The sequence below is a fragment of the Calypte anna genome, chromosome Z (assembly GCF_003957555.1).
Source record: "Calypte anna isolate BGI_N300 chromosome Z, bCalAnn1_v1.p, whole genome shotgun sequence".
Lineage (NCBI taxonomy): Eukaryota > Metazoa > Chordata > Aves > Apodiformes > Trochilidae > Calypte > Calypte anna.
The window spans coordinates 64,999,152-65,012,443 of NC_044274.1; the positions used below are offsets into that span (position 1 = coordinate 64,999,152).

General features: G+C 42.5%; 1 protein-coding gene across 4 annotated transcripts in view; it reads right to left on the minus strand.

Annotated features, from left to right (window-relative positions):
• The window catches only part of PALM2AKAP2 (PALM2 and AKAP2 fusion), a 264,854-nt gene that overhangs the window by 13,154 nt on the left and 238,408 nt on the right, over positions 1-13,292 (minus strand). For all 4 annotated transcript variants that reach the window (XM_030466924.1, XM_030466920.1, XM_030466923.1 and 1 more), the window contains 2 exons: positions 9,247-11,638; positions 1,041-1,216 (listed from right to left, as the gene is read on the minus strand). In XM_030466924.1, the coding sequence (XP_030322784.1) occupies positions 1,041-1,216; positions 9,247-11,638 (2,568 nt within the window). The remainder of the gene's footprint in view (positions 1-1,040; positions 1,217-9,246; positions 11,639-13,292) is intronic.

Sequence of the window (13,292 nt, forward strand, 5' to 3'; positions counted from 1 at the left end):
CCCTCCACACTGAGTTCCTTCTGATTCTAAGTATCTTCTGCTATGGCATAACATTCACCAGTCATGACTAAAAGCTACAAGACTCGTGCAGTATTCATGTTACAAGCATTCACTTCACTAGTAAGACTCTGTCTATAACGAATGTTACTCAAAAGCAGTTTCTCCGAAGCATCAGCTCTTTGGTGATGGTGTAATCATTCTGACATCTCTGGGAAATGCCTGGAGGACTGTAGCAGCTTCAGCAAACACATCACAGCAACTATATCCATTTACAGAAGTTTTATATCACACTTCTGCCTCAGTACCTTCTGTTCTCATTGCCCACACTAACAATAATTCTAAGAAACACCTTGCGCTCAGTTGGGAAACAGGTTGTATATTGGATGCATCTGAATTTTGATACTTCCATCTGTGAAACTGATAGCTCTTTTTAGTAGTGCCTCCAATACAGAACAACTTCATTACGTTAAACTTTAGTACAGTAATGACTGAAATGTAGGCATCCATTTCATAAACTTAAATTATAGCTCATTTTCTGTTTGTGTGGAAGAAAAACAGCGACTCCTGTGGGAAACAGCATGCTACCCATTGAAAGATCAAAATTAATTTCCCAGACATTACCAATCTAATGTTGCGAAGTTATCCATTTACACTGAATCCTGAGCACACCGGGGCTACCAACACTGGGATGAATTTGACCCACAAAGTCCAAAAGCCTCTGAAATAACTTACCAGCATGTTTTGGTGACTGCGAATTAACAGCGTGCCAATTGCAGAGCTTCTACCCATGGTCCCTATTATTAAGTGATTAATTTAAAAGAAACTTTGATATTTGCCTCAGTGCTCTCTCTTCCTCTCCATTGGCCCTCATCCTTCCATTTCAAGCACACTGTCCCTTAACATATTAAAATCCTTATACACTTGCAAAGTGATCTGAGCAAGGTTATTTGGAACTATATATTTTTGTTGTCTGAATGTTGGTTCCTGCAGGTCATGGTTTATATGGCAGAGCAAAAAGGAAAAAGCAATATGGCACTTACACTGCTGTCATCCATCCTCTCTCGTCGCTTAGTTTTGTGTGTTTCATAATCCTCCATGAGGGTCTGCATCAGGTTCTTGGGTCGCTGGGCTCCTGCAGGTTCCTCTGGTGTGTCAGTTTGAGAGACAGGGCCTTCTGCAGTGGGGGATGGAGGAGGCTTGATCTTCTCTATCTTTCCTGCAATGACATGAAAAGGAAGGACCCTTTCTGAGCTGAAGAATTCACCAGTTCTTTCCTAAAATTGACAGCTGGAGATGCATTTTCAGATGGGTATAAATGGAGAAACAGTTTAGAATTAAGACTATGAAACAATCTGGTAAATCAGGATGGTCTGATGTTCTGTCTCTTCCTGATATGCACTACACCAAAACACTGCAAAATCTGTTTATAAAAACTAGAAGAGTTACTGTTTGATATAATTCAAAATTAACACACCACTATTATTTTCAGTAGCATCGGGCTGAATAACCTCTCTTTCATCCTATATGTAATCTAGAAATGTTAAGATTCTGAAAAACTGAAAGATAATTTTTTGTCAAGCTCAGATGATACAAGGCATGGGATGCCACCACTGTAGGCTGGGAACCAGGTCCTAGATGTCCAAAGAAGGCATCTGGTTAAGTGGTGCTGGCTTTTTCTCTTCTTTTATTGCTTTATATCTGCTCTGTAAGGCTTGAAGTTGTTCCCTTATCTACTCTTCTCTCCAGTGGTTTCCAACAAGACACTGAAGGTGCTCCTGGATGGAGACCTGTGGCACAGAAGGATGGGGTCTCCATCCCACACACCCCTTAATCAGACAGGGCCTTTTAGTCTCCTGGTGGAAGGAAAGCCATAGATTGCTCTCTGAAAGAGTCCATTTCACCCAAGGGAGCCTGTTTGAGGCAGAGTGACCCCAGCTGAAGAACTGAGCAAAAGGCAGGACAGAGAAAGGAGACCACAATGAGCTGTAAGAGATCTCAGAAGCTCCAGGAGGACATCCTATGTTTCTCATCACTGGGTGGTGGTCTAGGGTGAGCTGCCCACCTTGCCCCAGTGGGAAGACTGAGGACAACTGTGGCAGGTCATGGGAGTAAGGTGCAGCTATGACAAGCAATGCTCAACCAAAATCAGGTTCCCTTATCCATGGCATGTCAGCTCTTTGAAATAAGATGGTTCAATGGATGATAAAGGAAAAAAAATGAAAAAACCACTCCCCCCCCAGGCCCCTTACAAAGTGAAGTAACAAGAAGGATGATACAGATTTGCATGAAACTTGCTATTGCTGAGAGAAATGAAAACCCTGGCTGCTCCTCCAGAGAGCACCATGCCCAAGGCAGCCACTAGACAGCAGCCTTGAAACCTCCTATGAGCATCAGCTGGATTTATTCATGAAGTGAAACCTGAGTCAGCTCTGTGAAGTCTTTTACAAGAAATCCCCTTGCTGGGCTTGTTTCATTTCTGACCAGTATGGAAAACCGCAGTATCACTACTTTCTTGTTATATGCTTGGTTGCAGCTGGTGTAGGGATGATGCTGGGAATTCATCCCCTCCAAATTACCCCACCCCTGCAGAGACTGCAGGGGGAGTCACTATTGCCCAGCTTCTACTCTGGGTTTCCAGCGCCAGCTCTGCAGAAAGCCTGGAGTTATGCTGATAAAGCAGGGGCCAAGAGCAGGTCCTGAGCTGCCCAGCTGCACCCATGTATGACAGCCTGGACTGCTCAGCAGGAGAGGGTAAGAACAACCATCACCTTGCCTGCTGAGTAAGAAGGTCTGCTGAAAATCAAGACCCTAATTAAGGGTCAGTTACTGTGCTATGTTACCTCACTCTTACTCTAATGAGTAACTGTCTTGGATATATGCATGTAATGCAGGAAGAATCAAGCTTCTCAGATGCCTACTCAACTTTGTGCTTTCACCCAGGGATGCAGAGTATCTTGGGATGCTCAGACCTATGGACAAGTCTCACACCTTGAAAAGGCTTCTTTCCATCCCACTGCCCTTGGAAAACAATGCAGACAGCTGGCTTTGGAGATCTGCATTTCAGAAAGGGGACATCTCCACAGATCTACCCTCCCTGGATAGTGGAAGGAACATCAATTTCCATATTGTGGCAGCAACCTTGCAACAGCATGAAACAGTTGTGGGCACAATGGGAAGTGTCACTATGTAGTCACAGTTCCCTTTTAACTAATTCATAAGCCAAGTCAGAAATTACATTGAAGAGTGTAAGAGTGGTTTGTTGGTTTTTATCCACAAGAAAGTATGCTTATAGAAACATTTTTTCTGTATGTCTGAATTCCATTACTCAGGAATTCACAGCATCCTTTCAACTACTATTCACATATGTTTAAGTGTCTAGGCTCCTGAAAATTTTGTGAGAACAGGTAGGTAAGTGAAAGAGCAAGATCTCACCAGCACCAACAGTGGCAGAAAGGCTGGCCAGTCCTTAGTGAGGTTGCGGTTAGATGACAGAGTATATGAAGCTTCAAAGAACAGCCACAGAAAACCTGTGAACCTAACGCAAATCTCCAGGCCAGTGTAGACCTATTCTGCCAGTTTAGACTATGTTAGAGATATTGCTTCATTGATTTTCTTCTGGCAGCTTTTCATCCAGGCAAGGTGCTGCTGTTCATAGGCAGAAAAGTCACTCAGCATAAATGCATTATGATCACAGGCACTTCCTAATTCCACAGTCCCATGCCCACACCAACAGCTGATGGTCCTTGCCCAAATTCAAACAATGTAATAAAGGAGCAGGGCTCTGACTGAACTGGAAACAGGCTCACACTTCTGGGACAGCAGCAAAAACTGCAGCCTGATGGTCTCGCTTGCTAGTTAACAGTAATTAGCAGCAGTGTCTTCTAGGGGAAATTAGTGACTTCTGAGGTCACCTTAAAGCTGACGCAAAATACTGAGTACAGGCTTTTGCATCCCAAATCTTCCCAAGCCTACACATTTACATTTTTCTCCTTTTTCAAAGAAACTAAAAATAATGTTTTGTGTGGCTTCAGTCCTTGTGATGACTCCTTCTACTCTCTGTCTTTAGAGATATATTAGGAAGTGCCTGGAATTTTATTTATCTTAATTTCCTGCCTCTTGTGCTATTTAGGACATCTGTGAACTGTTCTTATGATGAAGCAACTTTCTCAGCCTGGGGAAGGGAAGAGAAAGCTCAGGGATGGGACAGCTGCTCCTGTGTCCCAGTCTGGTGGCTGCAAGATATGTCCTTACATTTCCATGCAAAATCAAAGAACTGCAAGAGCCAGAGGCAAATTACCTTTCTTCTTACCCCAGCCTCTGCACAGATCTGAGAACAAGAGGATTGTGGTGGTGACTTGCCCACCACATGGAGCCTGATGGAGCACTTACTGCAAGCTGTGTAAAGATGCTCAGCTGATTAGCAAAATCAAGAAGAACAAGTGACTGAGGGCACAAAGGCCTGAGCCTCCACTAAGTAATCAGCAAGTACCAAGGGGCACCATATAATGTTAACTAAGGTACAAAGGAGATGAGAAAAATTGAGTTTGACACATGTAAGAGCAACTGTTTCACAGATGTTGCTGTTATGGATGTTCCCTGTAGAGCAGGGAAAACTTTTCAAAATAAGGTACTTGAGTTACAGTTTGCTTTATGAGACTAACCTGTGCTGAAATCAGGGGACAGTTGAAGTATGTAAAAAAATGCTCCTCTGGTAATGTGGAGCCTCATTATCCCTCCAGGTGAAGAGTGGGGTTCTTTGGTGTTCTTGAGCACGAACTGAGAAACATGAATATGCAAACTGACAAACAAGCAAGCATTAAAAAAAGAAACTCTCTAAGATCCTCCCACTTCACACACATTCTCCACAGGGAGAGAATAAAAAAAATATATGACAAATGAGCTGGATTAGTATGCTGTTAAGGTGCTCCTGGAGGTGTTCAGAGATTAACTGATGAGCACTCCAGAAGAATCCTTAGTGACAAACTCTGCTTTTTTTCATACCAGTGCTTATGAAGGGGTAAGGAAAAAATATCTTCCATAAACTCAAAGGCTTCATTTCTTTCCAAACCTTTTTCAAAATTCTCATTTTAAAATGGGGTTCACACATATGTATTATACCCAATCCTTCTACTGTACATGTATACAGGGATTAAAAATTGTGTGATGGCCACAAATATTGAAAATTATTTGCCCCCAAGCTTCTGCTTCTTCTCCCACTGTACAAAAAGTATCTTCAGGCAGCAGTTAAACCTGAGAAATTTCCTTAGTGTATTTACTTGTGAAAAATAAAGTGGAAAATGCTTTTCAAGGTAATGTGGTTACCCTGACAGAGGCTCGCCCTCCACAGCTTTCACTCAGGAGAATAAGGCAAAGAGAAGAAAGAAGAAAAAGGCACATTCGTGTCTCTAATTATCTGAGGGGAACAGTTACCTGTAATTTAAAGGTATCTCTAAACTCAACTTTGACCCTGGACCTCTGCCATCCACTCAAATTCTCTCATCTAGTTCATCAACCAAGGACAAAGGAAAGTGACTACTTGGTGGGCAGCTCTCTCAAATGTGTGTGCAGATGGGTCCAAGCACCTGCAGATGACTGCAGGGAATGTAACGTGTCTACTGCTGCACATGGCAATGCTTTGGTGACAAACACCAAAAAGGCACATGTGACAGCTTCAGAAAAGCTTCTCCCTGGCATGGCTTCTCATGTTAGCGATGTCCCCGTGCCCCGTCATGAGACAGTGATTATGCACAAAGGGTTTCTCTGCAACAGAAGAGCCTTCACTGAACCAAGACTCCTCATGTAATAATTTTTACATCTCATCTGATGAGCAAGATTACTTGAGCCAAGCACCACAGGAAGTCTGACACAAAATCTCCATCATCTAAGTACTCTTAGTAAAAGGAACAGGGGAATTACACCACCAAGTATAGGCTGAATCCTTTCATGTCACACATGCATCATTCTGTTCCAAAAAACTATCAAACAGACCTGGTTGGTCTGACTATGAGGGAAGGTATACCACCTGCACATTGGAGGAGAAAACCACTGACTTGTGCTGCAGCTGCTCAGCATCTCACTAAGTGCAGTGTGTGCTACAGCAAAACAACACCAGAAATGTTCACATTTAAATATAGCTCCACAAATATGTTGGGATCAAAAATGACTTTCCATTTAGCCATGCACTGGCATTTTTTATTTTTTTTTTTTGGGTCTTTCTTGGGTTTCCTCATGCAGGAAACTTGACTTGGGTATGGAGTTTGCATATATTCTTCCCTTCACTTTTGCAGGAGTACCCTGGAGAAAATCTTGTCCTGTGTACACACAACATGATCTTGTCCTTTCACTGAAATTATTCTTTGTCTTGCTTCAGTCATCTGAGGTGGGTTAAAAGGCTGCTTTGAAGCATCCAAAGCAGCTTTAAAGGACACTTAGTAGCAGTACAGAAGCTTATTAGTAAGAGCCAGCTTCTGTTGAGCAGTTGGCAGACACCAAGTTTAATGTTAACATCAGTTGTATGAAAGTTGTATGTCAGAGTGGCAAAACCAGCCTGTTTGCTATCTAAACTAATTAGCAGTTATTTTGCATGTACACCCACATGAATTGTGTTAAATTTCCACACTTCAGTCAAAATAGCAGTTTGGTTCACTGCAGTCCTTTTTTTGTGGTTTGTGTTTCTATTATCCACATAATTTCAGCTCAAAGCTGAGAAGAGGGGCAGGAGTAATAAATAACAAGAGACCACCAGGAGTGCTAGTAAAGCTACTCTGCCCAGTCCACCCCCCAGAAAGTAACCTGATATACAGGCCATTGCTAATTAACTGACACTGCATGTCCTCAACAGAGTTCTGGGGAGTTTACACTTCCTTGCTTAAGGATTAGCAACAGATTTTTCAAATTTAGACTTGACCCTCTAATCCTTTTCTGCTGAGGTATCCTGATGTTAAAAGAAGAGTGCTAATTCTTTCTCTGGGAAAGGCAGTTTGGTGACAGAAGTATCTCTGTTTCATTTTTTTCTTCTACTGCTGCTACCATTAGCTTTATTACTCTCATCATCATCATCATTGTCATTATATGTTAATACATTATATCACCCATGATGCACGGTCCCTGTCCATGCAGGGGAGTTGGAACTTTAAGGTTCATTCAAACTCAACTATGCAATAATCATCATCATTACTATCATCATTATCATTACTACCACTACTACCACTTTCAACTATTACTGCTTTTTTTTTTTCTATGTGAAACTAGATATTCAGATTACAGTATCAGACATATTCTAAGGCATAATTCTAATAATTCTAATTCTTTACTGTGTCTACTCAAAGTACATTTTCTCTTCTGCCCTGCAAATCACCTCTGTAACTGTCCGCAATGAAGTCTTTATACAGATTTTGTTGCCTCTGCTGAATTACCTTTTGTAAGATGCTGTAAATATTAACATTCAAGGGAAATTGTTGCAGTCTTCCAGGGGACTGTATGATAACTCTTCCTATTTTAAGGATGCCTTCAAGCTTTAACTGCAACACAGCTGGCTAAAGGGACAGCAAGGATGAAATGAGGGCATGAACCCTGCAATGTTAAGGGTGCCGATCTGATTTCTGCCAGCTGAGAGCTCTGCTGAGCACATCTGCAGTTTAAAAAGCACCAAAAATAAAAAGAATTAATTAAGAATTATTTTGGCCATTCTTAAAGCAAGCATTCTGCTTTTTTTTTTTTTTAATATTTATATCCTTACACATTACCCCATATTAATCTTTTCCTTGAAATTAATTCCTTGCCTTGTCACCAGCTGCAAATTGTAGTAGCTTGAGTCACTGCCTAATAGATCACAATTTTCTTTCTTAAACATATGGCAGTTGGACACTTAGAGGAAACTGTCTGAAATGAGTCATTATAAGTTTATCATTGTAATTTACAATGAACATTTTAGCATCAGACACAAAGTAAATGCCTTGTCATGTAGAAAAATACGAACGAGAAGTACACTGTCTTCTCAGATGCTCCACTGAAACAGCATTAGTGTCAGCAGCTTTTCAAACATCACTTGTTAGTAAAAAGCAACCTTTATTAGCCTCATTTCAATTGCTTTCAGGCTACAGATGATGGTGTTTTTAAAAGAAATCGTAAGCACACCTTTACAGAGAATCCTCCTAGCTGAGATCTGTGGTGTTCCATCTCTCACATCTTGTCAGACCCTGCCTGACACCTCAGTTTATGGACACTAAAAATGCTATTCAATAGAAGTAATAACAATAATACTTTAAAGAAATTACTGACATCTGCTTTTTTTTTTTTTTTTTTTTCAAGAGACACAGGTTAAAATCATCTTCTTTGCAGAAGAAAAAACCGAACTATTAGCTATTTATGTGCTGCATAGCATTCCAAGTTCACAATCAGACTGGGTAATGGACTAAACCCAGATGTTATTTAAATTTCCCATGACTTTCAAAAGAAAAGGCTTATGCTGCACAAGTTTTGGAAGCATCAATGGCTCAGATTTATACCAGTGGAAATAAGGTTGGAATTCAAGTACTCTGGGTAAAATTGAAGCTTCTTTACAATGACTACGGTTAGTGAAACCTTCTAAATACTTTTAAAGCATATGTAGGTCCATACTCATAAAAACCACCCCACAGAAATAAGCTTGGCATGTGTCTCTTTTTTATTTTTATTGAGATTTATTTTTTTATGTTCTATTAAGAAGGCACGATTGCTTGATTTTTTTTCTAAAAGTTTGAGAATGATATGCTGTAACTGCTGTGAATGCCACCACAAGGACCCAGAAGCTTATCAGTCAGAGGAAGACTTCTACTGAGTCTATGGAGCATTTTCTTTGTGACACCTGTTTGATTCAGTAATGAATGATGCCAGCTGAAATGAATTGCAGTGTGCAACAAACTTCATTAAGAAGGCCAAAAATACCTGGAATCAAAAACAAAACAGACACACAAAATATGATGCAAATCCCCCAAATCTGTAAATCGTCACTACCTCTGCAGTTACTTCATGAAGTGCAAGAGAACAGAAAGGCTCTTAATAATGTTCTGTATGTTTGTCTTTCAAGCAGCCACACAGCTGCAAAATCTGCTGATGTCCTTCCTTGTGATGATTCTAAATGTCAGTGTGTGGTCTGAGCAACACAGTGACAGAATATTACATATTCACTCAAAAATTACATAAAACTGAATCTGACCTGACCCTCCAAGTCACATTTCACTTTCCCCTGATGCTTCAGGCACCTACCTGGTGCAGTTTTGTAAGACACGGTTCTGGTGGGCATGGGTGGTGCACTCTTTGTAACCAGGCTCGGTGCCACCTGCAGACCTTGCCGCTGCCTCTTCAGCTCCTCCTCTCGCTCCTGGGCAGCTCTGATCTCTTCTTCTATCATCGACAAAGTCCTCTGCTTCCTTGACCGTAACTTGAAAGGGCCCACGGTCACTTCAGGCTCCTGCGTGGCCAGGATGGAGGCAGTGCTCCTCAGCTCTGCTGCCTCTGAATACTTGCTGAAATAGCTGACTTCATGCCTGTTTTCCTCCACAAGGAATGGCTGGCTGGCTGAGTACATGGGAGACTGCTGCGAACTCTTCCCTTCCCTGAGTCTTGAGTCTTTGTCTTTTGAAGTCTTTGGTACGGTGTCCCTTTTTTCTTGAACAGGTGAAGACACCTGAGGTGGCTTGAACACTGGGTTCTGCTGCTCCTTGGAGGCTGGAGCTGGCTTGGTGGTGGATGGCTTCTCTTTGACAGAGATCTCCTTCTCCACTGGGTTCTCCTCTTCCTTGCAGTTTGTTTTATCTGCCTGCTCAGCTATGGCTTGTTGGATGGCATTTTGAACCAGCAGGCCAGCGTGGTACTCCAGCTGGTCATCAATCAGCATGGAGTCTGCCAAGACAGAAGAAGGTGAATCACAGCCTGGGTCACTGAAGGACTTGGAGATGCCTTCACCCCTGCACTCTGCTGGTGTGTCAGCCTGAGGGGTTTGTGGCAGGGAGAAATCAGCCAGCGAGCTTTCCTGCAGGGCGCTCATGGTTTCATTGGAGGCACCGCTGTCGCTGATGTTATCCATGCTGAAGTCATTGGAAAGGGTCTCCAAGACAGTGGTATCCTGAGACCTTACAGACAAGTCATCCAAACCAGAGTCGAGCTCCTCTGGAGGGGAAGAGGCGCTGGCTGACTTTGGGAACTGCTCTAGCACACCCTGTCCATCATCCTTCACCATTGTGAACACTGCTCTTGCACTCATAAATTCTCCATCATCTGTCCATAGTTTTGAGGCCTGTCCAGCTCTGGGGCTATCACTGCATGGTAACTCTCTTGCTGGGTCAGCAGGGATATCCTGAGCACTTTTATCATCTTCTGAGGTACAAGACGCCTTCTGTGCTTTGACAACAGTGGCGTTGTGACCCTCAAGCTGTCCTGGTTGCCCACACACTGAAACTGGTCTCATCACAGAGGTCAGAGGCCTGTCAACATGAGGAGAATTGAGGCTTTTGTAGAAGGGTTTGATGGAGAACATTTTGGGTGCTCCTGACCGCCTCGGTGGACCCTGACCCTGAGATGGACCTGAATGCTCCATCAGCTGGAACTGCTTTCTGGCAGCCGAAAAATCAATTTGTTCTGTGACAATATCTTCTTTCTTGATATTGACTGGCTCTGGTGGTACAAAGGAGTAGCTAACCTGTTTGGGGGATGTTGGTGTTGCACTTTGCTGCTGCTGTCTCTCCTTGCGCTCCTTGTACTTCTTGTGAGACTCCAGATGCTCTTCATCTAGCTGATCCTCCAGGGTCTTCTCTTGGGGAGGGTTCCACCATTTGGCAGCAATGTTGGGGTTTTTCTTGACAGCCTGGCTTTTAATGAGCTCCCTCCTTTCCTTTTCGAGCTCCATCATTTCCTCTGATGGTCTCACCTTGCGGACCCTGTATTTTTCCTTCTCTTCCTCTTCTTCAAAGAGTTTTGAGGGCTTTTTGTCTTCATGGAATGCTCGCAGTTCAAACTTAGCCTCTCTCTTAAGGGTTGTAAGAGTTGTTTCTCCATCTTTAGAGGACCTTCTAGAACTGTTTGAAGAAGTGGGACTTCCTGGCACCTTCAGACTCTCCCTAGTGTCTTCTTTCAGTCCACCCAAGGAAGGGCCATTAGATTTCAGGTTCTCATCTGTTATGCTAGCTTCACATGGTTCAACTACTAAGGGTGCCTGCTTGTCGGCTACATTTTCTTCCCTTTCACTGGGTACTGATTCATTACTGACATTAACAGATGCTCCTGAGCCGTCCATAATAGAGACTGCATTTGGTTCAGGGAAGGATGTCCCATTAAAGGTATTATCTGTAGCTAAATCACAGCAATTTGCCTCCAGCACTTCATCTAGGTATCTGATTTCTTTAGCAACTTCACTATCCAGAGATTCATGCCTGTCCTTAAGTCCATTGTGGCTGGCAGCAGGGGAAAAAAAGTGGGTTGGATTGTCTATGGGATGTGGTGAAGCCACTGTGGTGATGCTTTTGTGTTCAGAAACTGGAACTTCAATTTCCATTTTCTCTTCTTTTGTAGCAAGCACAGTAGCCGGCTCCAGGAAATTGGCACAGTTACGGTCTCTGTTTTTTCTCAACCTGATGTCATCCTCAGGGATTCTGGAAGATTTCTGAAACAAGAGAACAAAACTAAGATGAAGTTGTAAAAAGCAACATTTCACTTTTTACAGAGTAAACAACATCTGGAAAGCAAATCCTAGCACTTCTTAAACTTGAGTTTAAAGCAGCCCCTTGGAGTGTGGGAAGGCAAGACAAATTATTAACACAAAAAAATAGCTACCTTACCATAAGCTGGACAGGACACTAAAACAAAAATTAACTTTAATTTAAATACCTCCCATCTGCTTCATTATTTCTTTCCTGGTGTGACTGGTTTGCCACTTTGGATTTTCAAGTTATTAATGACTGGGCAGTTTCAGTTCTACAAAGTGTGTAGCATATGCAGCGCACAACACATGTCATCTTGGTATTTAAAAAATGCTTTCCACACCTAATGGAAGTCTGCTAATGCTTCTACAGATGAAAAGTATTACTGCCCCCATTTTTCATGAACAGATGCTAATGCACAGGAAGAGCAGGCAGGAAGTTAGGACAAAGGACATGGCAGCAGCAGGGAATGATCATTTCTCAGTGGATCAATTTCAGTCATCAAACACAGGGTAGAAATATGCAGTGCTGGAAAGACATGGGGTCTTTCTCCAGCCCACACAGACACCCACACACAACTGGGCCTGGGAGGCAGGAAGTGTTTGCTACTCCCAAGGCATGATGACCACAAGGAGCAAGACAGGGACCAGAGTCACAGCCTCCTCCCCTCCACTGCTTCATTCTGCAGTGCTGATACGCTTGATTTGGATTTCTCCCTGATGTGCAGGCTCTGCTTTCAAGGTGGGTATTGAAAGAAACACTATTTTTATGTTCTGGTATGGGCAGATTTTACCCACCAAGCAGGCTACTGAGCTTCCCATGAGTAAAGAACTCCTGATTAACCTTGAAAACATGTCAGTGGATTTCTCAGTAATTCCTTATGGCTGAAAGGCAAAAAAAGGAAACACCAAGAGGAAAGAGGAAGGAATTTTCAGTGCTGTTCTTCAAAAACAATTTAGTAACTCCTGTTAGTTCTTCCTAACTCCTTAAAATCCAAAGCATCACATCAACTGACTTCAGCTAACATGTCAAACCAGAAAATTGACACCTCAGGTCTCCATCTCTCCCTCAGTGGTCACCCAACAAGGGCACCTTTGTCTGCAAGTCACCCTGCCCTTGCTGTGCCTTATCCTGCAGGCTATTAAAACACCCAGCAGCAGAAGATGATCAGCTAGGAGCACACACCACTTACCAGTGACCTGAACAATCACATTGCCTCTGGGTTTATACAGGCAGTAAAACAAATTTGACACACGTTAGGGAGCTGTAGATAGCCAGCCAGAAGGGCTCTCTTTCTGAAAGCACTTTGAACAAGTTCCCTGTCTTCGTTATGTAGTTGTACACAGCTGAAGACAAAGCTGGCTTCAACCATTAGAGATTTTCTGCTTAATTGTCCTTAAATATTGGGAAAAACCTTTAAAAACAACCAACAAACCTGCTTTTGTTTATATGTTTTATGAGACATATTTCACTGCTGCTACTTGCTTTTCACTTTCCTAGAACCTAGAAATTCTCCAGCTGAAGTTTCTAGCAGTGCTTTCCTTAAACCACATTATATTTTTCCCCATTTAAATACCTAAATGTGGCCAGTTTCTTCTTTAGTCTATATTCAAGAAA